The sequence below is a fragment of the Macaca thibetana genome, chromosome 2 (genome assembly GCF_024542745.1).
Source record: "Macaca thibetana thibetana isolate TM-01 chromosome 2, ASM2454274v1, whole genome shotgun sequence".
In the NCBI taxonomy this organism is placed as follows: Eukaryota; Metazoa; Chordata; class Mammalia; order Primates; family Cercopithecidae; genus Macaca; species Macaca thibetana.
The window spans coordinates 46,183,573-46,203,363 of NC_065579.1; the positions used below are offsets into that span (position 1 = coordinate 46,183,573).

Sequence of the window (19,791 nt, forward strand, 5' to 3'; positions counted from 1 at the left end):
TCTAATGACCACTCTCTCTTATTGCTTTGAACCTAAGAGTGATAACTGTTTGGATACTCCCAAGCTCCAGATGCCTGCACTATTCTTTGTAGTTCTTCTACAAATACACTTTGCAACAAGTCCTCTATAAATAAAACCTTCTTGAATTGTCCAATTTCAAGTTTTCATTTAGAATAACATTTGGTATTAGATTTTGGTAAATACTTTGAATTATATTTAAATAGTTTTTTCTTTTTTTAACAGAATTTTTACTAGTAATGCTGCTGCATATTATTAAATGTCTTTTCCTCACTGATATGATTATATATTTCATTCTCTTATAATGTATTGATGTAATAGATTATGTTAATGGGTTTCATGATATTGTGCCACTCTCACTTTCATGGTATATTCTGCCTAACTAGCATTATTATTCTTTGGATGGATTTATTTATCTGACAAGTATTTACTGATAGTCTCCTCTGAGACAGCTTATATTCTAGGCATTGTGAATATATTAGTGAACAAGATTTCTGACCACATGCAACTAACATTGCTGAGTTCTTTTTATAAGATTTCTTATAAGGTTGTTTGAATTATATTCTATTTCAGGAATTTATTTCCTGTGTATGTGCTCTGTTTATTCTGACCAGTCTTCCTCTCTCAGGCTGCTGAAAAGTCTTGATGTGTTTTTATCTTTCTTTGTCAGTTTTTTGGAGTTTAAGACTGTTGGACTATCTTCTGTGATAGCAGTCCTGTGAGTGGCAGAAGATAGGCTAGTGATGGAGAGGCACGTGGGCTACCCTTCAGGTACCGAGGAGACAGCTCCCTTACCCAGTAAGCAAAGAATCAAACTCACTCATGCAGGCTAATGTCAACTACTACCACCTTCCTACCACCAATGTCCACAGATTTCTACAACCCAAATCACTTTTCAGAATTCATAGTTTTTCAGTCTCCATCTAAAGACTTCTTCGAAACTGGTATCTAGAGGCTCAGGCTACTCATGGTAGAGAAAGCTCAGTATCTGTTATTTCTGTAGGGTTTGCACAAAGCTCAAGGCTTCATGAGCACTCAGTTGCATATAGGAACCAACAGCTCTTTGCCTTAGGAAAATCAGATAAATTACAGTAATAAAGGGCAAGAAAGCCAAGTTAAGGTCACTACTTTCCTAGAATCCACTGCTGACCTTCATGAATTTTTTAAGTGATTGTAATATTAAATTTTGAAATGACTGTCCTAGGGCCAAGTCACTCACCTCTAAACCTTAGTTGGCTCTTCTATAAAACGAGGGTGGTAAATTAAAAGAAGTAGCTCTTTCCACAAAAGCATCCTACAATTTTATTATTTTAAATCATTCATTTTATATCTAAAAGCATTGTGCATATACATTGTCTGGATCAATGAAAGCAGCTATAAAAATTTGTATAAGTTGGGAAATTTTAGCTAAACTATATATTTTATAATATTTAAAATTATATTAGTTTGCCATTTTTGTTGAAACAAATTATCATACACTTAGTGGCTTAAAATAAAGCAAATTTATTATCTTATATTTCTGTATATTAGAAATTCAACACATGTCTCAGTGATATCAAATTAAGGTATTAGCAGAGCTGCATTTCTTTCTGTAGGCACAAGAGGATAATCAGTTTCTTTGCCCTTTCCAACTTCCAGAGGACACCCAAATTCCTGGGCTCATAGCCCCCTTCCTCTGTCTTCAACGTCAGCAACATTATATCTTTCTGCCCCTTTCTTTCATAGTCACATTTTCCTCTGATTGCAGACAGGAAAAGTTCTACAACTTTTAGAGACCCATGTCATTAAACTGGGATCATTCAGATAATCCAGGGTAATCTCCATGTTTCAAGGTCCTTAATTTAATCACTGTTGTAAATCCCTTTTTGCTATTCAATGTAATATATTCACAGGTTCTGAAGATTAATGTATGGGCATCTTTGGAGGGCCATTATTTTGCCTACCATGAAAATTACTATTAATGTTTTAGGTGTGATGATGGAATTGTGGTTATGTTTAAAACTATATGTTTAAAATGGTAATTTATTTATGGGTGCATTATTTGACCAAGGGTCTAGATAAGATCTGTACATTCCATTTAGATGATATAAGTAGTAGCTTAAACTAATAAGTATATAGGAGAGTTTTGCTGCAAGAATAATTCTAGCTAATAATTTGGAAGAAGTGATAGAATTAGAAAAGAATCCCATTTTGTCAATTCTAATGAAACTAATAGGTTCAAACAATCAGCATCAATGGATGAAACCATTGTACTAAAGTTTTATAGGGAAATTTACAAGGAGGGATCAGGCTGTCATCACCTGAACTCATTGGTCACACTTAGCATCAGTAAAAGACAACACCTAGACTAAAAGTCATTGTGTGACTAGTCAACACCGAGACTAAAAGTCATTGTGTGACTTCTAATATGATGCAATGTGATCGATCAAACATCACCTATTGAATATTCTTGCAAAAACTGATGAATTTGGTTCTAAGTAATCAGGACTCTCCGAAGCTAACTTGCACTTACAGAAATATGAAGATACAGGAAAAATTAAATGATACCATGGGAAGCGACAAATCCAGAATGTGGTACATCTTATAGAACTGACCCAATTTTCTGAATAATAGCATTTTTTAAAAAGGTAGGAAGGAGCACTGCTGTAGATTAAAGGAGAATGCAGAGAAGAGACAACTAAATATCACTTGTGAAACCTGTTTGGGTTATCAAAGGCAAAGGGCAAAAATCAGGAAAATTTCAGTGTGGATTGGTTATTAGATGATACCAATGGATTATGGAACAACTTTCAGGTTGGATAGTGGCTTCACGACATACAAGAACTATGTCCTTAATCTTAGAGATGTGTACCAAAGTACATAGGGGTAAAGTGACAATGTCTGAGATTTGCTTTTAAAAATTACTACCTCTCATCTATAAGAATAGATGTCAAAGTATATTTGTGGTTTATTCAAAGCAAAATTACCACCTTACATATATTACACTCCCAACTTTAACCAAGCAACTCACAAATGAATACAGTTGGTCCCGGGAGAACTAACCAGGTAGGAAGAATCATGGAAATTCATTATTATCATGAAAACAAGAAACAATGTACATGTCTCACTGTGTTATACTGAAGGAAAAATAGCAGCCCCATCTTAGTGCAGCATAAAAATAATGATGACAACATAACAATAAAAATAAGACATATTATCTTATTTAATCCTTATCAAGAACCTTTAAAATAAATCTTGTATTCCCATTTTATATTTGGAGTAACTGAAGCCAAGCGAGTCAGATAAAATGAAGATTTAAACATGACTGTCCCACACCATGAACAGTGTTCTGAATCAATATTCAATGACGGCTCCATTTATTCGGTAAGCATTTATTATGCACTGTGCAGAACTCAATGGGCCTTTTATATTGTGAAGCATCTGTGATGATCTAGTCATTAAATATTATCTAGTGTTGATGACGATACAGATAAAGAAATAGATCCTACTAAGCACTTGTGAATTTTGCCTTGTTTGGTGAGAGAACTGAACTCATAATTTACATCAAATAGATTTTTAAAATCTAAACTTGATGAAAAAAATTATGGACTATATCTTCCAACTGGCCATGCAGGTTGTCTCCATTTACTAATTTTAGATAAATACTTACTTTTGATATTGAGTCTACCCAATTTAGGAATATTAAAACCTAATACTGAAACCATGCTTACATAATATAAATGTGAAGTTTCTTGAACCTGTGACATGTTACATAAGACAAAACAGTAATGGGAGTTCCAAAAACAATGCTGACATTGTCAGGCTTTAAGAACTTATTTATATTCTTACAAAAAGAATACAGTTGAGACATTTGGACAGGAGTTTATTTAATCCACTGTCCCCAAGTCAGAGGCTACAGTATTCATAGTTTAAATGGCACATATACGATACTTGAATCATATAGATATTTACTCTCTTTTATTTCTGAAGCTTGGGTGCAAAGTAGTTAATAGGTTATTATGCATCAGAGCAGAAAAATGAGGTTGGGAGGAAGGATTTTAGAAAGAAAATCTCAGACATATTAATTCAATCTCATAAAAATAAATTGCCTATATTTTACCTAATGGCATAATCTATGCAGTGCATTGTATCTATACTTAATACTGTATTTGTATTTAATACTAAATTTTAAATTATTATGGTATTTCTATTAAGGATCATGGTTTGGTTTCCAACAGTTTCATTTCTATATATCTTTATAGCAGTGCTGTCTAATAAAAATATAACTCAAGCCACATATGTAATTTTAAATATTCTAGTAGTCATCTTAAAAAAGTAAAAAGTAAACAAGTAAAATTAATTTTACAGAATATTTTATTTAACTCAATATTAAGTGAATATTATCATTTCAACATGTAATTAATACTGTATAAAATTATTAATGAGATGTTTCACTTTTTTCAAATGATGTCTTGGAAATGTAGGGTGTATTTATACTTGCAGCCCATATCAATCTGGACTAGTCACATTTCTGGGGTTCAGTAGCGACATGTATCTCGTAAGTATCATATCAGACACAGCAATTCTAGAATGTGCCCTATCTAATGTTGCCTAAATCAAGACACCCTGGATTAATTATCTAGAGGGAAAATCGGACAAGTCTCTGAATTAATAATTATTTCATAGTTTTGAGTACTGGATTAATACTTCTGGAGTTCAAAATAGTGCAGCTGTCTTTGAGTCTCAATGCAGCTGCATCATGTAAAATGAAGACACTCTAAACCAAATAAGAAACAGGGAAATTGATGAAGCGAGAAAAATGCACAGAAGACATGTACTTGAATGAGTGGCTTCCTGAAGACCTTGGGGGAAATGTCAGTTCCGTAAATACCAGGATGAGTTTCTGGCATCTTCTGGGTGATCATTTAATACTTGATGCAATGTACTGAGTTCTTCCTTTTCCTAAAGGAAGCTACTATTTTGAACATCTTCCAACTTAGAAAAAACACATAATTATAACTGCTTCTTGCAAGTCTACAAACCATAGGTTGGCATGCTCTGGATAGTGTTCAGCCACTGACCACCAGATAGACAGAAGAAAGAAATATCTGCTACATGATTGGACAAGAGGAAAGGCACATATCTTTGTTTTAGTTAAATATATCTTCTTTGGTGGACAGAAAATGATATTGCCACTCAGCTATGTACTAGAAGTCCGGCTATGTGCTAGAAATGCAACTACGTGCTGCAAGTCCACCTTCATCTTGGGAGACTGCCCTTCCAGGGGCCACGAGACATCTCATCCCCAAGGGTGATCTGGGATACTCAACTGCTTCACATTGCATAACTGAAAAGAGATGCCCTTCCACACTCCACACTTTGCCCTAGCAGTTTCTTCCTCGAGTTGTATTAATTCACTGATTTAACAGGTATTTATTAAAAACCTGCTGTTCTAGATATCAGAACTGTAAGACTGAAAAGATAGGAAAAAATCCAGAAAAATAGGAAAAAACATCTCCCACATAGGAGACAAAGAAATAAGTAAGTAAGTAAGTGAGTAAATAGATAAATAAATAAATTGATCACTAGTAATTAGTAATTAGTGATGTGGAGGAAAGTAAGGCATGGACAGGGGACAGAAAGCTTTGTGATTGGGGCGTCTTGGGGAAGGGGGTTCAGTATTTGATAGGGTGAGCAAGAAAGGCTCTCACTGAGGTGATGGTTGAGCATAGACCTGAAGAAGGTGAGGAGGGAGCAATGAGAGAAAATACACCAAAGCAGCCACAAAACTGGTATGTTCAAGATGCACGGGTATGCTGGTATCTCCACGTATCTTTACACATCTTAAGGACTCCCCTCTTTATCTCACCTACCCAATATGAAAGGACATTTCCGATTTGTTAATCAAAATTGTTATCTTGGATAGTTAAATTTACCAAACGAGAACCCAAGACAACAATGAAAAAGGCAAGAGGATAGTATGAGGCTAGACAGCTCCTTGACAAGCTTTGGCCGATCGCAAAATGAGAGCTGTTAAACAAATCATCTGTTTGGACTTTTGCTCTCTTGAGTTTTGCTTATCTTTCCTCTCCCATTCCCCATCCTCCTAGTCTCTGTTTTTTGCACATACCAGAAGAGCTGGCTCATTCATTGAGCCCTCTGTGTATTTCTGTCTTTCCCTGTCCTGCCATTTTTTCATACACTGTCTCTTTGATTGTTCTGCCTTTCATTATCCACTTGTTAAGTGCTGATGATGACTTTTCCATCATCAGGAAGCTCTTCATCAGTAAGGAAAGGAGGAGATAAAATGAATCAAATTATAGTCAAATAATCCCAAATGGAGCTAAATCAAAAATTGGCTGAGAGTCTGAAACGTGCAGGAAGAATTAGATTTAAGACTAAATGTGTATCCATAAAAGATGAATATGAAGGAAATAATAACACTAGCTAATATTTAGCTAAGGCTAAATGGGAAAGAATTAATTTTTAAAAGGCCAAGAAATATCAGACCTGAGAACATAGGTTTCCTCTCATAAATGAGTGAGTCATAATAATTTAGGCAATAAATGAATAATTGTGGGGTAAGATTAACTAGGTGTTTTAAGGTTGTTGAAGATCTTAAATTGAACCAATTTAGCAGAGAGTGGGTTCAGCATGTTTTAATATAACGATTAGTTCCCAGTAAAAAAAGAGGATTTAAGGGTTCCTATTTAAGTGCGGGTTTCTACCTTATATCTTTCGCATTTGTTGATTTGAGGTTGGAACCTCAGAATATAAAGTTAGCAGGCTTTGGGTTGACTTTTATTTTCCCTAAAATGAAAGCTGTTTTAAAATAAAAACCACTCTCACAGGAGTAAAAATCATGGGATGTTAGATATGGAAGGATATTAGACCTTTAGCTAAAACTTTTTATATTACAGATGAAGAGTCAGTTTTGTCTGTTAAAAAAAAAAAAAAAGAAGAAGAAGTTGGAAGCAATGAGAAACACTGTCTTCTACTTCCGATAATGTATAAAATCTAGAGAGGCTAAGTGGCTGCCCAAAGTTGCACAGCTGGTCCATGCCAAACTTGAAAAGTAGACTGGGGCCTCAGGATGCTGTTTATGGTTACGAGCCAATATTGTATTTTAAAAAATTCAGTCCGCTCAGGTGTTTGATACAATGCAGATAAATAATCATCTTACGAAGCTGGATCCCTCCCTCCCTCTCTTCCTTCCCTCCTCCCTCCCTCCCGTCCTCTCTCGTTCCCCCTTTCTTTCTCTCTCTCTCTAGCTCCTTCCTTCCTTCCTTCCTTCCTTCCTTCCTTCCTTCCTTCCTTCTTCTTCTTCTTCTTCTTTTTCTTTCTCTCTCTCTCTCTCTTTCTCTCTCTCTCTTTCTTTCTTTCTTTCTTTCTTTCTTTCTTTCTTTCTTTCTTTCTGTCTGTCTGTCTGTCTGTCTCTCTCTCTCTCTTTTGAGATGGGTTTTGCTATGTGGTCCAGACTGATCTAGAACTGTTGGCCTCAAGCCATCCTCCTGCCTCAGACTCCCAGAGTGTTGGGATTACAGGCATGAGCCATTGTGCCCAGCCTGGATTTTTTTTCCGTTTTAATTGGTTTTCCTGTGTTATCTAAACATAACTTCAGGGGCATCACCTGCCACGGAAAGAGCAGCACTTGAATATAACTCAACTGTGTTTACAGCTAGCTGAGTCACTCAGTAGAAGGCAACAAACTCAGCCTTCAGTGCTTGGACCAGGGAATGCTGGTTGTAGTGCTTCTGAACTTGAAGATTTGTGCAAAGGTGATGCAAAGTGAGGCCTGACCCTGAAAAGCAGAATATCTATATATGACAGAAGAGAACAACCTTACCTAGCTAGATTGGCTGAAAATATATAGTCTTGAGTCCATGATTCCAGTGGCTGCTAAGGGACTTCTGCATTTCCCTTGGGCTGTGTGAGGGTGAAATCTTCTAGCAATGCCATAGTGACCAGGCCATTCCTAACCCTGAGGATAGAGCAGTCTATCCCTGTCTACCACTCTGGGGCTCTGATCTTCAATCTACACCGTGGGTTCCAAACCTAAGACTCACTTTTATTTCATGTTCTTTCAATCAACCTCTCATACCATAAGCAAAATAAAACATGACAAACCAGGAAAACTATTTGTAACTTATGTTACAAATTAATATTCCTAACATATTAAGGGCATCTAAACATTGAAATGCAAAAGTTTAATGATTCTACTGGAAAAAGGTGTCTTATAAATAGAAAAAAAATAGATACATAATAGAAATATATATGTATAAGAATTTTTTTCTAAAAATTTCATATATCCTAAATATATGAATCGTACTCATAATAAAATACAAAAATACAAACATACAATCTTACTCATAATAAAAGAAGTACTAAGTCATGCTATAGGGATATATAAATCCTCACCTTTCCTATGGATAAACCCCCCAAGTTTTGATTGTCTACTGTATTGACAAGACTGTGAAGAACAGGTATTGTCATACCTTGCTGGTATGAATGCAAAATGGTACAAATTGTATGGAGGGGAGTTTGGCATCTAGGAAAATTACAAATACATTTACCATTATCTCCTTCCAGAAATGTCTCCCAAAGAAACACTGTCAAAATGTGAAAAGCTATTAATTTCAACACCATACATAACTGCAGAAGAAAGAACCCAAATTTCCATCAATAGAAGACTGATTGAATAAACCATGGGGGTACTCTTCGACTACTAAAGATAATTAGAAAGATTATCATTATTATTTATTTTGAGACATGGTCTTGCTCTGTAACTCAGGCTGGAGTGCAGTGACATGATCATAGTTCACTGCAGCCTCAATCTTCTGGGCTCAAGTGATCCTCCCACCTCAGCCTCCCAAGTAGCTATAGCTGGAACTACTGGTGTGCACCATAAAAAGATACCAAGCTATCTTTTTATTTTTTATTTTTGGGGAGACAGAGTTTCTCTATGTTGTCCAGGTTGGTCTTGAACTTCTGGGCTCAAGTGATCCTCCCACCTTGGCCTCCCACAGGGTTGGGATTATAGGCATGGGCCACTGCTCCCAGCTGAGAAAGATTCTTATATGTTGTTATGAAGAGATTTCCAAAATACTGTTAATTAAATAAAAAGTGAAGAACCATGTGCGTAGTAGCATATAGTGGAATGTGTGCATGTTTGTGTAGTCGCTTAAATTTAAATATAGAAGGGTAAGCCAAAAACTAACCAAAATCATTGGAAATTTAGGGTAAAGGAGACAGGGAGAGAAGTTAGATTTCTCTTATTTCGTTCTGTGATTTTTTAGTTTTAAAACAAAAATTAAAAACAAAATAAAACAAATGAACATTATTATATATCAACTTGTGGCTTAACCACACAGAGAAGTTATTTCAAGTGATTTTTAAAAAGGGAATAATTTTTAACTGTACCTCACTAGTGGGATACATCCACAGGTTAAAAATAACCACAATAAAATCTTAAACAGTTTTTAGTTATCATATTTTTAGTAACAGTATATATATTATACTTTTGAGAACATATGTTTTAAGCAAATAAGAAATTATATGAATGTGTAGGAAGACAAAGAGTAGGCAGAAGAAAATAAGAATGAAAATAAAAATTCAAGGCAGTTAAGTTCCTATAATACTAAATTTTAACTGAAAATATTATGAATTTGTGATATAATTTCTCCTTTTAAAAAAAGGTCTAAAAACAATTACCAATCCAGCAGCAATGCAATCCCTTAGTGCCCAGATGATGGTCTCTAACTAAATTTCCCTCTTAGAAAAAGCCAAGGCTTTTCGGAGAGAAAGGTAATTCCTAGGTAGGGTGCAGGAAATATACAAGATAAGATTGAAACATCTAGTCTTACTCAAAAGCAAGAAACCTATCGAAAACGGTTGGGATTATAATAAAAGGATACAGGAGAAACTTTAAGAGGCTCCCACTTGTCAAAAATGGATTTTTTTGATCATGAAAAAGAACATAATGACAACAGCAGATTGAAACATATCATCTATGTAAAAATCCATGTGCTCACAGTGATATGTTTTTAAAAGCTTATCTCATTGGTCACATGTGCAGGATGCTACCCAACACATTCTTTTGAAAATTAGTAAATAAAGAAAAAAAATGGATCATTTGCCCTGCTTTTGTTGTTTAAATTATACCATTGGGTACTGAAATAATTGAACTGGAAAACTACTTCATTAAGGAGAGTACCACCAGCTAATAAATGCAAAAGGTAGGATTAGATTAGCATACCACTAGTTTGTAACCGCTAATAAATACTGGCTTAAGCAAAAACTATCAGTGGGTACTAAAACCATTGGATAAAATTGGGTAATTCCAAAATGTAAAGCTTTGCAAACTTTAATGTGCATATGAATTTCTTGAGGATACTGTTAAATTCTAGCATCTGACACTAAGTCTGTGGTTGAGCCTGAGATTTTACATTTATAACAAGTCACTATGTGGTGCCAATCGTGCTGGCCTGAGAAGTGATCCTCCCACCTCATCCTCCCAAGTAGCTATAGCTAGAATTACTGATGTGCACCATCACACCAGGGTATTTTTTAAATTAAAAAAATTTTTTTTTTTTTGAGAGACAGGGTTTCCCTAAGTTTTCCAGGCTGGTCTTGACCTCCTGAGCTCAAGTGATCCTCCCAACTTGGCCTCCCATAGGGTTGGGATTATAGGTGTGAGCCACCGCTCCCAGCTGAGAAAGATTCTTATATGTTCCTAAGAAAGAGAAAAGTAGCCTGACATTCAAGAGCTGGCCTGATACTCTTACCTAGGTCTTGGTGTTCTCCTGTTGAACAAAAACAACTTCACAGAATGACATCAGGCAAGGTTATTCTGTGACCATGATGGATCCAGACAAAAACAGTACTACTATGTAATTATGTCTAAACACAAATAATGAACATTGTCCAAACCACAAAACTATCCCCCTATCCTGGCTATTATGAGTGACCACTGCTTCTTCACCAATTGTAGCTTTAGGCTCGATCGAGTCTTTCCTCCTTCTAAGTAAGACTTAACTAAGATGCCCAGTCTTGGAGTTATTCCCACTTCCTGACAGCATCGAATCGAGACCAAAGCCCTGATGCCTTAAACCCTCACTAAAATAACCAAACATAAACCCAGGTCCTATAATAAGTCCTTTCTAACACCCACTGAGACGTAACATGATTCCCCATGGTATTCACTTTCATTGCAACAGGTAATAAAACCATGTTGTTCAACCACAGGTTGTGTTCTGGTAGTCTCTGCTAGAGTAACAATCAATAATATGATGGATCAGGCTGACAGCTGAGTCACCAATCACTATTTGCCTCCTGAGGTGATGCAACAGAAGGCTCACATAACCATCTTTAAAGTAATCATACCAAAAAGGTTGAACCTGAATCTGATTAAACCTCTGAATCTAATCAGTTTATAAGAAATACAGGGCACTGAGGAATATTTTAAGGAACTCTATTCAATTCAACCACAAGACAAATTACCTCTTTTTTAAAACAAATAAACGACAAGAAAATAAAAATAAAAGGGAAACTTCTAGATAAAAAGAGGCTCAACAATCATATCAATCCATTGCAATATGCTGCCCTTGTTTGGATCTTGATTTGTACAAACTGCTATACACACGAATAATGACAATAAGACAATTAGAAATATTAAAACAATGAAAAGATTTTGGACATCATTAAAGAATGATTGTTAATATTTTTAGGTCTTACAATGGCAATGCTCATTTTTCAAAACATTTACAAGGAAAATCATATGATTGCTAGAATTTGCTCTAACATAATCCAGTCATGATGTGAGAGAGTGCGTGTGGAGGGGGTATAAATAAGATGATTGCTTGTATTTGATAATTGCTGAAGGGCATATGCGAATTCTTTTTACTATTCTCCGTTATGTTTGATATGCTTGAAAAGTACCATAGTAAACATTTTTAAAATATATCTTTAAATCATTTAATTTAATACATCATTCTCAAAAGAAGAGAAGACATATTGACTGGAGAAAAATTCAGGATGATAACTCAAAATGGTTACATGTTCTAGAGCAGGGGTGTCCAATCTTTTGGGTTCCCTGCACCACATTGGAAGAAGAATTATTTTCTTGGGCCATATGTAAAATACACTAACACTAATGATACCTGATGAGCAAATTAAAAGGTCTGTGCATAAATCTCATTATATTTTAAGAAAGTTTATGAATTTGTGTTGGCCAGCATGCAAAGTCATCCTGGGCTGCACGCAGCCCATGGGCTGCTGGTTGGACAATCTTATCTAGAGAAATAAACTATAATGACTTTAAAGATCTCTCCCACTACTGAAATTACTTTCTAATCAATTTCTTTAGCACTATTAAAATATTCCCCTTTTCTTCTCTTTAGTGATTACTAACAGATATGTGAACTGCAGATGAAGAGGAATAGAAATTATTATGTAGACTCAGGTGATGGTCTTGGGGAGAAACATTCAATTTAAATGTTTGATTTTTTTTTAATGTTTGATTTTAAAAGAAGAAAACAGATTATTTGAGCAGTTACCTGGATCTGTAGCAGACATCAGTGAACCAAAAAATAAACAGTCAGTGAAATGAAAGTCTCCATTTTTCAACTGGCCAGCATGTATCATAGCCTTCACAAAACCATACATAATTAACCTGTTGAAGAGAAAAACATGACCTTCAAACATCCAGATGAACCCCGTGTAAACCCATGCTATCATAAGCCACATGCTAATGTTTTTCCCAAATACGTATCATGCACAAATTGCCACCGCCCTGCCAAATGACAGTCATGCTAGCTCTCTGTACACTGGAATCTCTTGGCTATGAAAGACAATTTTACCAAATATCACAATTTATTCACCTGGTAAAAGGTAATGGAACAGTTTATAGTATATTCCAATGAAAACAAGATAAATCTCAAAGATATAAAAAATAATCTGTCAAATGTGGCACAGCAAATCATATCCAAAAACACAGCAGCTGTGCTGACATCTGTAAATGGATTGCTTTTCAGTTTTCCTTGTTTTGTCTGCTGGGGGTGACTGAAAAGGGTTCAAATTTCAAGTCCATCACTGTGATGAGAAGGATATTAGCCAATCACAGGGCACTCAGTCAACCAGTCACCTTATAATAGATGAGTCTCTGCTACTATTGGTGTCAGGACACTTCCACACTGGGTAGAGAATCACTGTTAGGTTAGAGCATGTAACTCCAGCTCACTGTTTAAAATGAATACTGAAATAGTTGCATTGTGATCTTTCAAGGAAAGATTCTATAACCTTACTGTCCCCACACCATGGCATGCAAATTGTCTGTTTTGGTCATCATTTGCCATCCTATAGCTTTTAATTGGTATTTAATTATTTAACTGACTGATTGATTTTGCTAAGATCCTAGTAGAGGAAATGGAGAGGTGGGTGAACTGGATCACAGTGTAATTTAAGAACTGTAAGAGTCTTTAGAAACTATAGACCATGAAACCAACAGATGGATGTTTAAACACTCACATGAACTTAAAGTTAGTTCTAAGGTTTTGGGCATAGGTAAAAAGGCTAAGAGATATTAAAAAATGTCGATAAGAATGCAGATATTTCAAATTATGTTAAGAAAAGTATCGCTATGAGGGAATATTTCAGACCTACCTGCATTTAAATCCAAGCTCTACTACCTACTATCTATATGATTTTAAGTTATTACTAAAACTTTCTGAACCTGAATATCCATGAGGTAGGGATAACAGTAAAAGCCCACGTAATTGTTTTAAGGATTAACTGAGATAATACACATTTGGTGTCTGGCACATAGCAAATGCTCAATGAGGTCATTGAGGCTAATAATAATGATAAAAATAGTAGGTAACATTTACTTACCATTTTTACTTGTACACATGCTTTAACTCATTAAATCCCCCATCAATGGTAATATTTTTGTATTTTTTAGCAAGAAAACTGAATATAGTGTGATTAAGCAATTTGCTTAAGGTGACACAGCTATTAAGTTGTGAAGCCCAGATGTGAATTGAGAAGGTCCGGCTCTAAAGTCTAGGCTTTTACCACCACACTGTATCGCCTAGATCAACAGTCCTATATTTGACATGATATGTTAGTTCATGTAATATACCCTCAACCACACCATGAGGTAGTTGCTCTAGGCAGTCCAGAAGACAGCAATGAAGAATCCCTAAGAACTTAGAAATAATTCTACCCTCTGAATTGAACTATTAAGTCAATCCATAATGGTTTAGAGCACAGGGGCCCAACATCGCTTTGCAAAGCATGGATTCTAGAAGGGGAGGCTGAATCTTAACGAGGCTGAAGGTATTAAATATCTGAGAAAGACTGTCAGTGGGACACAGCATGGGAGATGGGAAAAGGCAAGTCTAAGAGGCCTCATTCATGGCAGCTCAGCCACACTTATCCAGAGGGCAGTACACTGCCAGTTACCAGGTGCAGTCTCTTGATAAGTATAGGGTAGCTTCATTCAGCTTATTTATTCATTCAAAAGATACTTCTTTTTTTATTATTATTATACTTTAAGTTCTGGGATACATGTGCAGAACATGCAGGTTTTTTACATAGGTATACACATGCCATTTTGGTTTGCTGCACCCATCAACCCATCATCTACATTAGGTATTTCTCCTAATGCTGTCCCTCCCTTAGCGCCCCACCCCACGACAGGCCCCGGTGTGTGATGTTCCCCTTCTGTGTCCATGTGTTCTCATTGTTCAATTCACACTTATGAGTGAGGACATGTGCTGTTCGGTTTTCTGTTCCTGTGTTAGTTTGCCAAAAATCATGGTTTCCAGTTTCATCCATGTCCCTGCAAAGGACATGAATTCATCCTTTTTATGGCTGCATAGTATTCCATGGTGTATATGTGCCACATTATCTTTATCCAGTCTATCATTGGTGGACATTTGGGTTGGTTCCAAGTCTTTGCTATTGTGAATAGTGCTGCAATAAACATATGTGTGCATGTGTCTTTATAGCAGAATTATTTATAATCCTTTGGGTATATACCCAGCAACGGGATTGCTGGGTCAAATGGTATTTCTGGTTCTAGATCCTTGGGGAATTGCCACACTGTCTTCCACAATGGTTGAACTAATTTACACTCCCATCAACAGTGTAAAAGCATTCCTATTTCTCCACATCCTCTCCAGCAGCTGTTGTTTCCTGACTTTTTAATGATTGCCATTCTAACTGGCGTGAGATGGTATCTCATTGCGGTTTTGAATTGCATTTCTCTAATGACCAGTGATGGTGAGCTTTTCTTCATATGTTTGTTGGCCGCATAAATGTCTTCTTTTGAGAAGTGTCTGTTCATATCATTCACCCACTTTTTGATGGGGTTGTTTATTTCTTGTAAATTTGTTTAAGTTCTTTGTAGATTCTGAATATTAGCCCTTTGTCAGATGGATAGATAACAAAATTTTTCTCCCATTCTGTAGGTTGCCTGTTCACCTGATGTTGGTTTCTTTTGCTGTTCAGAAGCTCTTTAATTAGATACCATTTGTCAATTTTGACTTTTGTTGCCATTGCTTTTGGTGTTTTAGTCATGAAGTCTTTGCCCATGCCTATGTCCTGAATGGTATTGCCCAGGTTTTCTTCTAGGGTTTTTACGGTTTTAGGTCTTATGTTTAAATCTTTAATCCATCTTGAGTTAACTTTTGTATAAGGTGCTTCTTATTGATCCCTTACTATGTGTCAGGCTCCGTGCTAAAGGCATAAATTGTCTCAGTGAACAAACAAAGATCTCTGCCCTCATAGGGTACACAGTTTATCAGGATAGACAACAATAAGACACAATCAGATATTAAAATTATAACTGTTATCTACATTACTTTCTAATCAACACTGGGACATTCTGGTCAGTCATGGCATTAGCAGAGAAATGATCCTCAGTATTCATCTATAATGAGTCTCTTCTGCCTCTTCTGGCATTAGCCCAACTTCACCTTGGCCCTTTGTCACTTGAACTGCAGTTCAAATATTGAATATCAATTGGTTCTGGAATCAATACAAACTTTGTGATCTGTCACTATATTTCTGAATTCTATACCCATTAATTTAATTTGCACATTAGGAATCTGAAGCTCAGAATTAAAATGACTTGTTCCATATTGTACAGAAGCCATTAAATTGGATATTATAAAAAATATATGTATACATACTACCTAGGTATGGCAGGGTTACGTGGAAACTAGAAGCCTCATATACTATTGCTGGAAATGAAATTAAAGTTTTTATGGAAACCAATTTGGCAATTTATTCTGAAAGTATTAACTTTTGAAAATACTCTATAGCTTATTAAATGGTTTCCTATAAATTTATACCAAGAAATTAATAAAATATGTACCAAAAGATGTGAATTTAGATTAAGATTCCTATTATTTATAATAATAAAAATTCAAAGCAATCTCCACGTCCAATGAATGAATAGCATAATACAAATGATGGCAGACTAATATGCAACTATTAAAACTCTATATAATAATATATATTAAACACAGAAAAGTAAATTGATAACACAAATTATAAAGTGATATATAAAATAAATTACGCTGGACACAGAAAAGTGAATTATTAACACAAGTTAATGATTACATCTAACTGTATAAAATTGAGTATACTTAGGCATACATATAAACAGAAAAAGTTAGACACATGCAGCCCTGTGTTATTGTTAATAGTGGTTATATAATAGAATTAAACAACTCCTTTTTACTTTTCTGCATTTTTCCAGTTCTTTTTAAATAATTGCTATAACAAAAACAAAACAATGTACATCAGTGAGTACTATTATGGACACAATAGTTACTCATTGTGCTACTTAATCCTCATAATTCTATGAGCTATGTTCTATAATTATTCCTTTTACAAATGAGAAAATTAAGACTCAGAGAGGTTAACTAACTTGCCTAAGGTCACAGAATTAGCTTGTGACAAACCAGAGTTTGAATCCAGGCAGTTGGACACCAAAGCCTACATTCTTAACCACCAACTCTATAACACTTTTGAAATCAGGAGAAACATGCATGTGTGTGAGTATACACACACACATACACCCCCACACACAGTTTGCTTTTTCAAAAAAGAAAGGAAATTACTTATTTACTTGAAATCAACTCCTTGACCTAAAATAACTATAATTTCAGTCACTTCCTTGAGATAATACTAGAAATAAAAATAAAAAGCCCAGTTCAGTTCAAGCTCATTATGGTAATTGTTATTATTACTAATATAGAAATGGCCACTATCATTGCTAATTATAATAAACCAACAATTACTGTGCACCTACAATGTGCCAAGCATTCTTATAATGGTAGCTATTGTTATTGTTGCTACATTATTATTAATAAAAACCGATTAGTTATAAATACGTTAACTGGGAGGCTAAAAAATGAAGCCACCCATTACCAGCCACCATATCCTCACAGAGTGGTATATTCTTTCTGCCATCACTTCATAGAAGGCACTATGGCTCAGGACAGGGCAGATGCAATTTCATGGGAGCGGGAATCTGGTGAAGTCTAGCGCATACAATGCCCTGAAGACGGCAAACCTGAGTCAGATGTCCTCCCGTGGACACTCTGAGGTTAGTGACAGCCTGGGTTACAGGGGTGGACAGAAGCAGAAACTGTATCATAAAAAGTAAAATCATTAATAACATTGATTTCAGCAAATATTCAATTAGTAATTTCCTTTGAAAAACAGAGTGCTGGTGCTATAGAGCATATAAAGACAGAAATCCATGACTTGCTCTCAAAGACTAGAGACTCACAGGATGGCAGTCATAAATTTTACTCTAATAGAAGGCATTGCATAAAAGGGGATTTGGGAAAATGCTTAACATACTCATTTCATTTAGAGTTATGACGCATACACTAATTTTAAATTTCATGAGCTAGTTTCACACTATTAAAGTCCTACACTCAAAGCTATGTTGTAAAAATGTTTCAATACAAAAAGTTCCAGAAGTTTTAATTGTTTGGATGATTTAAAAATATAGCACCTTAATCTCAGTATTTTTAAAAAAGGAATCCTCCTCCTCCTCCCTCTTCTTTTTTAAAAATAGCCTTCACTAAATTATGAATAGATCACCAGAAAAGGCAGTTTTTTGAATTGTTAGGGATAAGCAAAGGAAGTTGTCAGTTTGGAGACAAAGCTGTGTGGACCAGTCCCATTAACGGTCAGAAAAGCCACATCCCTGACTGCAAAACCATGTGAAATAGGCCACTATGTGGAGCTTGCTCTGCAGTGGGAAAACCCAGGATCTACATGTGCTGGAATCAATATGAAAGTTATGATCTGCATCTAGATTTCTGAATTCTATACCCAAATGTCCTTTGGGAAAATACCTTTCCCTATTTATTTGTGCAGATTTTATGGATAGTTTCAGTCTCACATTTTCTTTCTTCCAAAGCATGCGTTCAAGGGCAATCCCTCTCAGAAGAACTCACAAACTGTGCTAGGCTGGATAGGATTGGGAAGTTCCCGTAGCGAAATTCACTCATTCATGTATTCATTAATTTACGCATTGACTCATTCATTCAACAAATAATTAAAAATATACATAATTCCTGTCCAAAAGACTTTATATTTTGAGATAGGGATAGAGGAAGATGGTAGAACAGAAGACTCCAGTGATTGTACCCCCCACAAATATATCAATTTAACAACTATCTACACAAAAAGAGCAACTTCATAAGAACCAAATAGCAGGTGAGCACTCACAATACCTGGCCTTGACTTCATATAGCTAAAAGAGGTACTGAGGAGGGTAGGAGACAGTCCTGAAATGCCAATGCCACTCCTCCTCCATCTCCTGGCAGCAGCAGTGTAGCATGGATAAAGAGAATCAGTGCATCTGGGAGAGGGAGAGTGCAGCAACTGTAGAACATTGCACTGAACTTCGGTGCCCTGTCACAGCAGAAAGCCAAACTGAGCTGAACTCAGCTGACGCCTGTCCTCAGAGGAAATACAAAACCAGCCTTGGCCAGAGAGGAATTCTCTATCCCAGCGATTAGAACTTGAGTTCTGCCAAGCATCCCCACTGCAGGTTAAATTTCTCTGGGACCCTAAATAAACTTCAAAGGCAATCTAGGCCACACGGACTAAAACTCCTAGGTGATTCTGAAGCTCAGTGCTGAACTGGGCTCAGAGTCAGTGGACTGGGGGCATGCAACCTACTGGAACACCAGTCAGGGTGGCTAACGCGGTGCTCGTGCGACCCCTCCTTCAACTGTAGGCTGCGCAGCTCATGGATAGATCCCTTCCTTTTGCTTGAAGAGAGGAGAAAGAAGAGTAAGGAAGACTTTGTCTTGTACCTTGGATATCAGCACAGCCATAGTAGGATAGGGCACCAGTCAGAGTTGTGAGGCCCCTTTTCCAGGCCCCAGCTCCCAGATAACATTTCTAGATACAACCTGGGCCAGAAGGGAACCCACTGCCTTAAAGGGAAGGGCACAGTACTGGCAGGACCCATCATCTGATGACCAAAGAGCCCTTGGGCCCTAAATAACCAGCAGCAATACCCATGTAGCATGTCATGGACCTTGGGTGAGACTCTGAGACTTGCTGATTTCAGGTAAGACTCAGCATATTCCTTGCCTGTGGTGGCTATGGGGAGAGACTCCTTCTTCCTGAGATAAGTAGAGGGAAAAGCAAAAGGTATTTTCACTTGCATCTTAGGTACCTGCTCAGCAACAGCAGGACAGAGCACCAAGCAGACTCTTGGGCTCTTGGACAGCATAGGTGGACCTGCCCTGGGCC

General features: G+C 36.3%; 1 protein-coding gene across 1 annotated transcript in view; it reads right to left on the reverse strand.

Annotated features, from left to right (window-relative positions):
- SLC9A9 (solute carrier family 9 member A9) overlaps positions 1 to 19,791 on the reverse strand; it is a 586,828-nt gene that overhangs the window by 413,070 nt on the left and 153,967 nt on the right. The window contains exon 5 of the mRNA XM_050779755.1: positions 12,552 to 12,667. Within this exon, the coding sequence (XP_050635712.1) occupies positions 12,552 to 12,667 (116 nt within the window). The remainder of the gene's footprint in view (positions 1 to 12,551; positions 12,668 to 19,791) is intronic.